At 35.3% G+C, this 15,087-nt stretch overlaps 1 protein-coding gene across 2 annotated transcripts; it reads left to right on the forward strand.

Annotated features, from left to right (window-relative positions):
- The first annotated feature begins 9,233 nt into the window (after positions 1–9,233).
- LOC140881185 (probable catabolite repression protein creC) lies at positions 9,234–15,019 on the forward strand. Of its 2 annotated transcripts, none has more exons than XM_073286297.1 (11): positions 9,234–9,735; positions 10,150–10,461; positions 10,541–10,649; positions 10,735–10,828; positions 11,273–11,360; positions 11,439–11,522; positions 12,087–12,180; positions 12,299–12,386; positions 12,512–12,617; positions 13,034–13,126; positions 13,891–15,019. In XM_073286297.1, exons 1-11 carry the CDS (start codon positions 9,556–9,558, stop codon positions 14,287–14,289), a joined length of 1,647 nt encoding a protein of 548 aa, XP_073142398.1. In that variant the 5' UTR covers positions 9,234–9,555; the 3' UTR covers positions 14,290–15,019. The 2 variants fall into 2 exon arrangements, with proteins under 2 accessions (XP_073142398.1, XP_073142397.1); XM_073286296.1 differs by having other exon boundaries at positions 10,138–10,461; positions 13,891–15,013.
- The last annotated feature ends 68 nt before the right edge of the window (positions 15,020–15,087 follow it).

Consider the following 15,087-nt stretch of genomic DNA (forward strand, 5'->3'; position numbering starts at 1 on the left):
GGAGATTCGCAGTTTCTTGGGTTTGGCAGGATATTATAGGAAGTTCATCAAAGGTTTTTCCTCTATTGCAGTACCCTTGACTTCCTTAACCAAGAAGAATGCGAAGTTTATCTGGAGTTCAGACTGTCAGAGGAGCTTCGATCAGCTGAAGGAAGCACTCACTACTGCACCGGTGTTAGCAGTGACAGTACCACACGAGGAGTTAGTGGTGTACACCGATGCGTCTAAGCTGGGTTTAGGCGCAGTACTTATGCAGTGTGTCAAGGTTATTGCGTATGCGTCGAGGCAGCTGAAGGTTCATGAGCAGAATTACCCGACGCATGACTTGGAGTTAGCAGCAGTGGTTTTCGCTTTGAAAATCTGGAGGCACTATCTGTATGGAGAGAAGTGCAAGATTTTCACAGACCACAAGAGTCTCAAGTACTTCTTCACACAGAAGGAGTTGAACATGAGACAGCGCCGATGGTTGGAGTTGATGAAAGATTATGACCGTGACATTAGCTACCATCCAGGTAAAGCTAATGTAGTAGCAGATGCTTTGAGTCGGAAGTCGTCAGTGGTCTCATGTTTGACCGTACAGTTACCACTACAGAGCGAAATTCAGAGATTTGACTTGGAGTGTTATCCGAGTGGTCATGCACCGAGCTTGTCAGTGTTGACGGTGCAGCCAGTTCTGCGAGATCGGATTAGGGATGGACAGTCTACTGATGAGGAGTTGCAGCGATGGAGACAGAGAGATGAGGCTAGGGGTAACCTCTTGTATACAGTGGTGGATGGTATCGTTCAGTACCGTGGTAGGATGTGGGTACCGAACGTCGATCAGTTGAGAGCTGAGATTTTAGCAGAGGCTCACACATCTCTGTACTCCATTCACCCCGGAAGTACGAAGATGTACAAAGATTTGCAGCTATTGTATTGGTGGCCCGGGATGAAGAGTGACATCGGGAGAGTGGTGTCAGAGTGCTTGACTTGTCAGCAAGTCAAGGCAGAGCATCAGCGTCCAGCAGGACTTCTTAGACCTCTTCCTATTCCGGAATGGAAATGGGAGAATATTACGATGGACTTTGTGGTTGGCTTACCGAGGAGTGCCAGAGGTTGCACAACGATTTGGGTGATTGTGGATAGACTCACCAAGTCAGCTCATTTATTGCCGGTGAGGACTACCTACTCATTGACACAGTATGCAGAGCTTTACATCAAGGAGATTGTTAGACTGCATGGCATCCCAGTGTCGATTGTGTCAGATAGAGATCCGAGATTCACATCTGCGTTTTGGAAGAGTCTGCACACAGCTTTGGGGACTAGGCTTTTGTTCAGCACAGCATTCCATCCCCAGACAGATGGTCAGTCTGAGAGGGTGATCCAGGTTCTCGAGGATCGTCTGAGAGCTTGTGTCATTGATTTTCGGGGCTCTTGGGAGACTAGACTGCCATTAGTGGAGTTTATTTATAACAACAGTTTTCAGTCGTCTATAGGTATGGCTCCTTATGCAGCATTGTATGGAAGGAGATGCAGATCTCCTGTGCATTGGGATGAGGTTGGTGAGCGGATTTTACTGGGTCCTGAGATTGTGCAGCAGACAGCTGACATTGTGACTCAGATTCGAGATCGGATGAGGACTGCTTAGAGTCGTCAGAAGAGTTATGCAGATGCCAGACGACGAGATCTGGAGTTCGCTGTAGGTGATCACGTATTCCTGAAGGTGTCACCTATGAAGGGAGTAGTGCGTTTTGGCCGGAGAGGCAAGCTTAATCCGAGGTATATAGGGTCATTCGAGATCTTGGAGAGAGTTGGCACGTTGGCCTACCGTTTAGCTCTACCACCAGGGCTAGCGGCAGTGCACAACGTTTTCCATGTGTCCATGCTTCGGAGATATGTCTCTAACCCGTCGCATGTGTTGGATTTCGAGCCCTTGCAGTTGCCACCAGATCTAGTTTATGAGGAGAGGCCAGTGCGGATCTTGGCTAGGGAGGAGCGGAGGCTTAGGACGCGGGTCATACCGATGGTCAGAGTCCAGTGGCTGAATCACTCAGAGGAGGAAGCTACTTGGGAGACCGAGGCAGACATGAGGACTCGCTACCCGGAGTTGTTCGGGTAAGTACTTTAAATTTCGAGGACGAAATTTAATTTAAGGGGGGAGAATTGTAACACCCGGTATTTTAAATACGTAAATCCGCATGCAAAATTAGGATATTTAATTATTTAAATTTATGATTTATGGGTTAAATAATTATGTGAATTATTTGTGCATGATTTAATTTATTTTTTAAGCATTTAACCCATAATTAGTGATTTTACGATTTTTAGTATTTTAATTGTTTTGATCGCGTAGACGGGACCGTGGACGGACGAGATGACAACTTTCTAGCCAATTTATTTCATGAGCATTTTTAGAGCCCAAAAATATTATTTTGAGTTTTATTACCTCAAAATTTTTAGTATTTAATTTTATATAATTTTAGGAGTCCATTTTTATCCAAATTTAGCCATTTTAATGACTTTTAATTATTTTTAAAATTCCCTTAATTTGTAATTTCGGGATTTTTATATTTTTAAATTGAGTTATCAGATTTTAACTTTTATTTGAAAGATTAAGTTGTATATTTTTATATTTAAAACTTTTTTTTTCTATATTTAATTAACCTATATTTTAATTAAAACAAAAACCAAACCTAATCTACCCAAACCCCACAACCGATTCCCTTCACTCAGCCACCTCACCCCACCATATTCATCATCTTCATCGGCTTCCCACAGAAAAACCCCATAGCCTCGGTTGTTCAAGCTCCAAGTTGGTCGTTCGTCGTCCTGGAATCGTCTCACGCACGTTTTTTCTCTTCAATTTCGGTGAAAGGCATGATCTTCTTCCATTTTTTTCGTACCTATCAGATACTATGTTGTGTGGATTGTGTATGCATCGAATTTTGTTGTTTTTTTCAGAAAGAGTTCGAATTTTATTGTTGAAGATGCATGGCCCTTGTGTTTTGAATTATCATACTCACGTTTGTCTTCCGTGGTTGCATTTGGCTGCTGGTCGAGCGTCCAGAGAGTGTGTGGGTGTGGCCTGTACTCGAATGGCTCGAGTGGTTCGAGCCAAACGAGCCCAGGAAAGCCACAAAGGTCGGACTGCCCTCCATGGTGCGCAGATTAGGGTTCTCGGGAGGGGCTTGGTTCGGCTAGGGGCTGGGCTGCATGGGTTAGGTTCAGGGGCCAGGTTCGAACCACCCAGACGTGGGCTACGTCTGGGCGGCGGGGCTCCGGCCAGGGGCGGTCGGAGCAGGGCGGCAGCAGCCCTAGAAGGGCTGCTGCTCGCGGCCGAGAGGAGTTGAGGGAAGGGCTGATCAGGTTTAGGGTTTCAGGGTTGGTCCGGGTCGGGTCTTGGGTCCGGGTCGGGTCTGGAAGTTAGTGGGTTAAGTTAGTTGGGTCCGGGTCCGGGTTAAGTTAGTTGGGCTCGGGTATTTTTTTATTTTTAAGTTTTTAGTTTAATTAAAGGTTTAATGGGCCTTATTAAATCTCAAAATTTAATTGGGCTCCATTTAATTATTTTTGGGTTGAATTTAATTATTTGGGCTTAATTATTTTAATTAAGGGAGCCCACTAATTTTTTTTATGGGCTTTAGGGCCCATGAAAGTTATTGGGCCAGTCTTTGGGCTTTTGGACCCATTGGGCCAGAATAGGTTGTTAATGAGCTTTGATTATTTAATTGGGTTTAGAATAATTTTATTGGGCTTAAGTATGTTAATGGGCCAGTCTCAGTGTTAATGGGCCAGATTTAAGTAATTGGGCTTGAGTGTTAGGGCCAGCAGTCCAGTACAATCTATGAGAAATTCATGTGTCCTGAATATATATTTAATTAATTTTTTTATGCATTGAAGTTATTTTAATATTTATATGTTAGTATGAAATTAAATTAAATATATATGAAGGACACACATTTTAATTAAGTACATGCATTCATGAAATAATTTTATGTACGATTAAATGTTTAAGGTTGAGCAATAAGAAAATATTTTATGTTGGAAGTTGAAGTAGTGTGACAATTTGAGATTTGAGGGGGATTCGTCCCCATATGTGATCTATTGAAGGGCAGTTTACTGCCAATTTAAGAGGTGATTCGTCACCGCCACGTACGTTGGTTTCCACGCTGATCAGTATTTAATGTATGATTTAAGGTTACACTACGGATACAACCATGCGATGTTAGAAAATAATTTGCTCAACAATATTTATGTGTTATGTTATTTAAGATAATTTAAGTTATGATATGTTATGAAGTTTTTAAGCATGCACCTTCATGTATATGTTATGTATTAGTATTAAATTGATTTAAATTATTTTAAACCCTTGTTATGTTAGCATGTTGGGCCTCTAGGCTCACTACACTGGTATGGTGCAGGTGAGTACGTAGAGGAGGATGTAGCTCCTACCGGCGGCGAGGACATATGAGCGGACATGCAGTGACCCCGTGACCGTGATAGATGTCTGAGTCGTTATGCATGTTTTGAATATTTTTAGTATGTTACATTTTTTAAGTATTTTTCAGTGGTTGGGTTTTGGAATGTTACTTTTAAATATTTTTAGTGCATGCAGTTTTTAATTATTTCCTCATGACAGTATTTTAATTAAATGTAGACTCAGATATTTATTTTATTAAAGAATGCATTTTTATTTAAGTATTTATTTATTTATTTATTTTTAAATCTTTTTATTCTGTGCATATATGCATGGGCATATATGTACATATTTTATTTAGAAAGTATAAAAAAAAAAAAATTCCGCATATTTATTTATTAATTATAGAGTTAGGGTCGTTTCAAAATACCCCTGTGAAATATTAAAAATGCATATTTAACCTCTGTGAAAATAATTTTTAAATCTATTCAACCCATAATACACAATTTTTAATAAAATACAATTATAAATTTTTAGAAAATATTTTTTGTTTTATTATTTATTATTTTTTATTTTAAATGTATTATCATTAATTAATTATTTTCTAAAAATATTATTACTTTATCCTGTTATCATTATTTTATTAAATTCACTTCGTATTTCCAATTTTTCCATTAAACATGCATTCATAACAAATATTTAAATAATTTCAAGTACCAAAATATTGAACTAAACTGATAAGTTCAAACATATTGTTTTTTTGATTTAGAACTATATATTATTGAACCAAAATTTAAATTTTTCGAAAATATGCATTGCACAATTTGTAATAAATAATAAAAAAATAACATGCTAATATAATTCTACATTAAAAAAGTAACATTCATGAACTTATCATTTGATTCAATATTTTGATATTTTTAGATATTTAAATATTTATTTATGAATCATATTTAATGAAGAAGTTGAAAAAACGAAGTGATTTGATAAAATAATGATAACGAGATAAATTAATAATTTTATTTAAAAATAAATTAATTAAAAATAAAAATAAATAAAATTAAAAATGTTTGGTACTTATCATTCACTTATCATTCACTTATCATTTTGATTTAATATTTTGGTACTTTTAGGTATTTAAATCTCGTTTATGAATGCATTTTTAATGGAGAAGTTGGAAACAAAAAGAAAGTTTAATAAAATAATGATAACAAGATAAAAAAATAATATTTTTTAAAAAACATTATATAATCATAATAAATTTAAAATTAAAAATAAATTAATAAAACCAAAAATGTTTGCTAAATATTTTATAATTAGATTTTAATAAAAATTATGTATTATGGGTTGAATAGATTTAAAAATTATTTTCACAGGGGTCAAATATACATTTTTTATATTTCACAGGGGTATTTGGTGCAAAAAAAAAATATCAAAATCTTTGCCCAGTCGCATGAGGGGCGCGTGCGCAATAAGCACTCATCTGAAGGGGCGAGTGTGCTAATTTTTTAAAATGTTAGGGTTGAAGATGCCTATTAAAATTTCACAGGGAAAAAGTGTGCATTTTCAATATTTCACAGGGGTGGTTGGTGCAAATAACTCATTTAAAATAGTTTCGAGAAAAAATTGTTTTTCAAGTTCATTTTTCGAATAACTCTTAAATAAAATTACATCCGTCAAGGACTTGATCTAGTGAAGGAAATTTCCTACCCCTTGTATAATACATCCTCCAAAAATACACTAAATTCAACTATTTCGTCAAATTTTCAAAGTAAATGTGCTTATAAAAACTCTAACAATGGATACATATATGAGTTTAAGAATGAATAATGTTAAAATGCAAAAAATTATTTATAAAATTATTTGCTAACCCATATTTAGGAATGAATAATGTTAAAATGCTTTGGATTAAGATTTAATTTAGCTTAGTATTAGTGTGTAAAATAAATTATAAATATGTTTTTTTCATCAACTGATGATGTTGGCTTTACATTGAATCAAATGTTTTGGATTCATTTGCTCATTAACCGTTTGACACAATGTGCCACCAACAAAACCAGTTGATGCAACGGGATGCATTGTTTTGTGCATGGCCTCTTGGTTCTTCTTAAATCATAAGATTATTTGATTAAGGAAGACATTCATTGTATGTATAACACGTAGTATGAGATTTGATTGTGTTAATTTTTTAGGTTTTAATTATGTCAAGGACGAATTTTGGGTTATTTATTAGTAACTACTATTGGATGGCATGATTGCAATTTAATTGATTCGAAAATGAGAGGAATGTTTTCGATTGTGTTAAAAGGATGTATCTTATGTCAAGTAATTTTATCAATTTTCCAGATTCATTATTACATAGGAGTTGAGCCTCAATGGTTTGCTAAAAGGATTGTAGTAATGAATTATAACATTTTCAATTTCTTAATATGTGGTATGTACTCAATTTTTTTGTATAAAATATCAATTTTTCCCTTTATTGCATAATCGTAAGCTACCTTTTCTAAAATTCATAATACCAGAGGGAAGTTGTGGAAAGAATAGAGGTAATTAATGGAAGACACTGAAGTCTGGGAAGGAAATTAGTGATTGATGCAGAGAAAATATTGAAAAAGTGATGGTAGAAAGACATAAGGTTATTTGAAAAGTCATTACTATGATGTGATCGTTGTCGGTTCTGTGATCGGAGGATTGGTGGCGGCAACTCAGCTAGTAGTGAAAGGTTCCTAGGAAGAAGCTCTGAGTTTTACCGAAGGGATGGACTCACATTTGATGTTGGATTATCAGTTATTTTTGGTTTCATCGGTGTGGTTAGTTGATTATAAACATATTTATGGTCATTAATGTATGACATATCCACTGTTAAATTGTTGAAGGGTTGTATGCATGTTTAAACTTAGTGATATTATTTTTGTGTCGTATTGGTTCATTTGAAAACTTTTTCATTCATACCAATAAGACTGTGCATGCCATTTGATGCACATGAAATTGGGTTGTTTATATTATGCTTTTGAATAATGAACTTTCCAGTTTAACCATTAGGCTTTAATGTATTAGTAGCTCAACCGCAACTATTTTCCGATTTTTTTTTTAAAAAAAATTGGTTCTCTATTCAGAATCTTGGAAAAGTTGGAGACATTTTTGTTGGCGCAGACTTTTATTTTGGTGTGCATGATCATAAATTGTTTTGGATGATTCAACCACTAGGTTGTGCTGCCTCAATTGTTCTGTCATTGCTTCTTTTGGTTGTTATAGCTGTGGTTATTATATTTTACATTTTTTTTTCTCTAAGTGGTTATTTTTCATTAAGCAGAAATTGAGAATTTTTTGAGGAAAATTTGATTATGAAGCATGTGGATGTAGGATGCAATTTATACCATACCCAACTATGGTTCATTTTCATTTACCTAATGGTTTTCCTATCCAAGTGCATAGACAATATAGTGAATTTTATGTCACGTGTACTTTGAGAGTTTAATTAAAAAAATAATTAATGTGCTTAGTATTCCAAATCTTTTAACTTAAAAATTTGATTCATTGTGTATGCATGTCATATCTGTGAATAGAGGGTCGTGCATTTAATTGATAGGGTGTGTCTAAATATATTATATTTACACACACATGCATTTAATTGGTAATAATAAGATTTATAAATCCACATAATTTTGTTACGATTTCAATGTTACTTCCGGATATCTTAAAATTTTTAATTTGTTGGATGTTGAATTAAATTCACAAGAAATCTTTTATATATTTCTATTGGATTTCTTAACATGTCTAATTCAATTTTATTGAATATTCTATTCAACTTTCATTTGTAAACCATACCAAAATTTCAAGATTACAAATTTGAACTTCTTTTTATGTTACTTTTTCCATAATTTTCTATAAAGTAACACAAATTCATAAAAACAAATTAACTTACTTAACTTAAAAATAAATTATTTTTCTTTAAAAAATCACATAAACATGCAACACGTTTATCCTATATTATATTTATATATTTATTTTATTACACGTACAACACATTTATTTCATATATTACGTTACACACGCGTTGCGTATGCCTCAATAGATAGTTTTTTCTATTTTATTAAACGTGAAAGATTGGTACGTTGGTATGACCAACCCCTTTATTTTTACCCTTTAATGTATATTTAACTACCAAAATGCTATTTTATTTTTATCAAATGATAACTACTAATTTACAAAAATATCAATTTTATAAAATTAATTTGTTTATATAAAAAAAATACTTCTAAAATTATTCTCTACTTTTATTTTTGGTTTTTCGTTAAGAAAACATATAGAATACGCACGTAATGCGTGCACACGAGTACTAGTATTATATTAAATTTTTCTTTTCTTTTTCTTTTTTGTTTGGTACATATGAATAAAAATTTGTATAACAAAATTAACCGATAAACTCATTTTATTATTTCCCCCCAACATTATTTTATCTCTTTATGTTTTTCTTGTCAGTTCTTATGTTTTGTCATAATTCTTACCCTTTGGTTCATCATAAACCACTTTTCCAAAACATACGTTTACGTGTTCACAAAAGATATCATGAGACGTTTCATATATATATATAAATATACATTTAGGATAAATTTTCAATTCGACTTGATTTATGTAAAAAAAATTAATTTTTTTATATTAAAATACTACATTTTATTGTAAATACGAGATGGGTAGATGAGTTTCACAAAACTATTGTGTGAAACATGTTATCTTATTCGATTTTATCCATAAAAATATTTTTTTTCTAATGTCAATTATTATCTTTATATATATATATAGTCTCGATTCGTTCTGCGAATGAATTCTGAATTATCTTTAGACCTACCCAAATAAACAAAAAATACAAAAGAATATCAGGCGAAATTCCATCGATTTTGTTAGCCTAATCCCACATAAAGTCAATTGACGATACAGAGAACTTCGTATTTAATTTCACAAATTTACAATTTGCATAACAAAACAAGAGAACAAACCCTTGATCCACAAAAACACTTGCACGAAGGCAGTCACAGGTTTTCATCAACAGCAGAATTTCGCGCAGACCCGAAGGGAAAACCCATTCGGATTATATGATCTCTGTACAGTTTTGACGATATTGGTGGTAACGATTTTGTTATATATTTTTGGGGTCTCGAGAGATGATGAACTCTGCGACGAGTAATAATATGATGTCTTCAGCATCCGCGTCTGGGAACAACGCACAGTCGCCGGGTTTGAAGACTTATTTCAAGACCCCAGAGGGCAAATACAAGCTCCAGTATGAGAAGACCCACCCAGCGATTGGTCAACAGTATTCCCAAGGCAAAACTGTCGTTCAGGTTTGTCGATTTCTGGCTATTTAGGGTTTCAATTTGATATTTCGCTGTCGAGTCACTTTTTTTTTTGTGGCTATTTGTGTATGTTGGAAATTGTAAGGTTTATCAGTTTAGTCTAGATTCTGGAATGGCTTTAGCAGTCCATATCCATATTCATCTTTTGGGTCTTCAAACCGTAGGACGTGATATGCATACGTTGTGGGCGGGGATATGTATGATTGCTGTTATAATTCAAGTATCTTCCGATTAACATGTCCTAAAGTTTGCTGCTTTTTACTTTCGGCTTGTGCGCAAGGGTGAAAACGTAATGTCACCGATATGATGTTCGATGGTACTAGATTACTTGCTCTTTTATGAATGTGACTTGTAGGCAGTTTGAAACTGCTGAATGAATATTCTCTGAAGGTTGTTGGTCAGGTTACGCTGGCTCACCTCAAGGATAAACCAACGCAGACACCATCACAGTCATCCTCAAGTTTGGGTGTTAGCAGTGGCGTGAGGTCTGCGGCAGCAAGGTTATGGAATGGTGGAAACGGTAGTAGAGCCCTTAGTTTTGTTGGAGCAAATGGAGGTAAGTCGGTGAGTGGCGCTAGTAGTAGAATAGGATCACTAGGCGCGTCAAGTTCGAATAATGTGGTTGGGAATTCAAACTTCGATGGTAAGGGGACTTACTTGGTGTTCAACGCTGGTGATTCAGTTTTCATCAGCGACTTAAATTCGCAGGATAAGGTAATTTGAAGGTTTTCTGTTTTTATTTTTAAGATCATAATGGTGTTAATTTTTTAGAGGCCTATTATTTTTTCCACAGGATCCTATAAAGTGTATGCAGTTTAATAACGTATATCCGGTTTGTCATGCATATGACCCTGATGCAAAAGACGGGCATGATTTGCTTATTGGTTTAAGCACTGGAGATGGTGCGCCTTCTTCTCTAACTTCTAATGGACTATCATGAATAGCACACTTTTCATTGAATTAGATTTTGGTTTCAATGTTTTGCAGTCTATTCAGTGTCACTAAGAGAACAACTACAAGATGTTGGGAAGAAGCTTGTTGGGGCTCAACATTATAACAAAGATGGTTCTGTTAACAATAGGCAAGAACTCGGCTCTTGTTTTGAACCCCTTCCTTAGTTATACACTTATACTTGTGCATTAAATCTCTTTCTGTGATTCTTGGAACAAATGTGGTTGTCACCTTGAGTTCATTTTATTTTTATGTTTTGAGATGTCACTTTCAGTTTATCTTCCTCTACACGAACATTCTTCATCCAAATTTTCTTATTTACGGGATTCTCAAACCTTATTGTATTGTACACAATTATTGACTTGAACCAAGGTAGGTTTTATTCCAATTGCTTCTCATGGATTGAATCTACTTTGTACGCACTATATGGCCATACGAGTGTGTTTGGGAGTTTCTGAAATCCTAATGTTATCTCATGTTTTTTCAGTTTTTCGTTTTGGAATATAATATGTAGGGCATATGTTGAAGTCTTGGAGTTTTTCAGCTGATCTACTGCTCCTTCTCTTTTTAACAGTCGTTGCACATGTGCTGCATGGATTCCCAACAGCGATGGATCATTTGTAGTTGCTCATGCGGATGGAAATATGTATGTTTATGAAAAGGCAAGTTTTTAAACGAATAAAGTTCATTCTCTAAGTGGTCACGACGTGAAAATCTAGATATCTTGTTGTCCTTTGCAGAACAAAGATAGTTCTGGTGATCCTTCATTCCACGTGATCAAGGACCCGACTCAATTTTCTGTCTCACATGCACGCTACAGTAAGGTATTGGCTACTGTTAATCATGTTCTGTACTTTTTGCTTTTGTTTTACTTTTGTATTTCCACCTACCAAGTTTTTTCTGAATTTTTTCATCCATTTTTAATGGGTAAAGTGTGAACAAGAAGTTGTTGTTTCTACGCCTTCTGTCAAAGGTTATCCATCTTATAATCCTTCAGTATTTTTTTCTGAACCTGATTGGAGTGGTTTAGTTTATTGTTTCTACTTTCTTGAACCCTCATCAGTCTCTTTATATTTTTAGCTGGGGCCTAGGGATCAGTTAATAGCACAAATTTAGTCAAAAATAAGTTTTGGGTGGTGGGGGGAGGCGATTGCCAATGTCTTCATATAAGTCTTCCTTCGCAGAGTTATACTTTCTGAGCTTAGAGATATATTTATGTTCTTGTTAATTGATGACAGGATGGACATCTATAAAGAAAAGGCTCAGTAGTTGGTTGTAGATTAGAGGATTTGACAAATGCTTATAATGCATAATTTTCAGGACTTGGGTTTTCACTATTGTTGTGGAAAGGTAGTCTTAACTGGAACTGATTATATGGTTCACTGCAGAATCCTGTTGCTAGATGGCATATATCCCATAGTTCAATAAATGGCATTGCATTTTCAAGTGGTGGATCTTATATAGCAACCGTCGGAAGGGATGGTACTGCCATTTTCGTACTTTGTTTCGCTATTGCAAATTCTCAAGTGTGAAAATTTGTCTCCAACCACTTGTCGAGTTTCCCCCTCATTTGTAGGCTAAGTAAATTTAATGGTTGCAGGTTATCTTCGAGTCTTTGACTATAAAAATGAACAACTTATATGTGGTGGAAAAAGCTATTATGGTGCTTTACTGTGTTGTGCTTGGAGGTGGGCATTCCTATTTTCTAGTTTGAATTGTTATTCTTCGATTCTCTACAATACTGCTTCTGCGAGTATTCTTTGTGGTCAATATTAAAAGAAAATGAAGTTACTGATGGCGAATGAAACAACAGTATGGATGGTAAATACATTTTGACCGGAGGTGAAGATGACCTAGTTCAAGTTTGGAGCATGGAAGATCGGAAGATTGTGGCATGGGGCGAGGGACACAACTCATGGGTGAGAGTTCTATGCTTAATTATCCATTAAATAGTTATCTCCAGTTTACTTAGATAGATGGTTTGCAACTTGATCTGTAAAAGTTTTGAATGGTGCTGAAAGCCATCTTAATGTTTACTTAAAAGTAATATTTGCTGTGTTATTAAGATTCCGGATTCTTATTTCTGTTGGAATCAACACTTGCATACCCTTTGAAACAACTAGACCTGAAGTAGTAAGACCAAAAGAGCTGCTCAATCAATCATTTAGTACACGATACTTGTACAGCAGTACAGGTAGCATAGATGAGTAGTTTCTTTTTCTTTTTTAAATATAATCTATATTAACACCTGGATCAGGGTGTAGATGAGTTGTTATGAGCTTAATTTCTTGTGGATATTGATTACCTTTTTAACATATGCTCTTGGCAATGTCAGGTTAGCGGTGTGTCATTTGATTCATATTGGTTGGCACCAAATTCTGATGGTGTAGCTGAAAATATTGTATACCGTTTTGGCTCAGTTGGTCAGGTATCGAAGTTGAATTATTGCTTTGAACATAATTAGTCAATTTGTGAATTAATGAATTGTGCAGTCTTTAGTAACTTACTCATCGTATACTGATGTGTTATAACCCTGGTCCCTGTATGCCTTATTACTGCAACAAAAGGACTTCAAAAAACCCCTCAAATGGTCAAGATGTTATCATATTCCTGGATAACAAGTTGTGTTGAATATTGATCTTACAACCACTTGTTCTTGCTCGAAATAACTTCTATTTCTTCCGCACTATAATTTTGCATCTGCGGAAGAATGTCGGACATCTATAACGTGGATAAGGAACCAGATGTTGATTTGATTCCTGGATAAGTATCTGATATGGCTTCCTTTTGAAATCAAGAGATCTCTTGATATAGTAATATTTCTTCCAATGTTTGCTGGGTTAAGTAAATGCACCTCTGTGTAGTTTATGGGCTACAAACCAGATAGTTCATGTGTTTTTATTAATTTAAATTTTAACCAAATTCTAGTCCCATCAATTTACCTTTTAGAAACAGATCAAGAGGATGCTATCTAATAGATCTGACACCTGGAGGCTTTTCATTTCATGTTTTATTCCTTGAACGTTTTTTATTTATGTAAAGGAAAATTTGTGGGGTACATTTATTTCAGTGAAGAAGAATCTTCTTTTGACAGAGACTTATTTGTCTCTCATGCACATGATTACTTGCCATCTGTTTCTTCCCTCTCACCATCTCTCTTCGTAACATATGAAAAACTTAATTTTTGTGCAGGACACACAATTACTTCTATGGGATCTTGAAATGGATGAACTTGTGGTACCAGTGCGGCGTCCCCCTGGTGGGTCCCCAACTTTCAGTACCGGAAGCCAGTCAGCTCACTGGGACGGTGCTTGTCCTGTTGGCACCTTGCAACCTGCTCCAAGCACGAGAGACATCCCAAAACTCTCTCCGCTAGTCGCACATCGTGTTCACACAGAACCTCTTTCTGGTTTGATATTCACTCAAGAATCCGTACTTACTTGTAGCCGGGATGGACACATAAAAATTTGGACGAGACCTGGTTCCCCCGAGAGCCAATCGAACAACTCTGATTCCCTCTTAACTGCAAGCTTGAAAGAAAAGCCATCAATATCATCGGGGAAAGTGGTAAGTCCTCGTTTCAAACAATGACGATAATGATCAAACAATTTACAAAAAAGAAAAGCATCTTGTGTGACGCTAATTGGATTGAGGAATGCGGCTGTTAGGATTCTTTGCAGAGTTCTTTTGTGGATTGACCAAGCATATGAGCTACTCATGTATGCTCTCAATAAAAACTAACAGATAATTATGTGGCCAACCAATTAGCCCTGTAGTGGAGCAGCTGGGTTGAGTTAGGTTTTGGGTTCGAGTCTACCAGTGCATGAAATGATCATTGTATATGGGCTAAATATCATTGGATTTTGTTTGAGATTGAGATAGAAAGCACAAGCCTTTTGTAAGTATGAAAGGGATGTCCAAGAAATATTATTGATGAAAAATAATCGAGTTGTGCCTCTTTGAAATTTTCCTTTTTGTCCCTGCACTCTGTTTTGCTCTTGCCCCAGGATAGCAGTGACCGAGTTGTGTGTGTGTGTTTTTTTGTTTTTGTTTTTTTTTTGTTTTTTTTGTTTTTGTGTGCCTTTTATTATTAATTTTTTGATGTTTTGTGGCCAACGAGGAATCTGAAACTGGGTTTCGGGAATTTAGTCTTTTTTCGGAGTTCATACTTGCCTAAGTAAGTTATGGATTACTGGTGTTATTCATTAAGCCGTAGGTTCTTTGTATTTTCAGAGGAAGCAAATTCTCGGATTTTATCCACCATTAGTTTTTCCTTTTTTGTTTCATTTTCAATTTGTGTGATTGAATATGTAAAAAATTTCGTCATTGATGCATTTTGAACGATCACATCGATTATCTGAAACGCTAATGATTTATAAATGATAATGT

This window comes from Henckelia pumila, chromosome 2, assembly GCF_033568475.1.
Source record: "Henckelia pumila isolate YLH828 chromosome 2, ASM3356847v2, whole genome shotgun sequence".
In the NCBI taxonomy this organism is placed as follows: Eukaryota; Viridiplantae; Streptophyta; class Magnoliopsida; order Lamiales; family Gesneriaceae; genus Henckelia; species Henckelia pumila.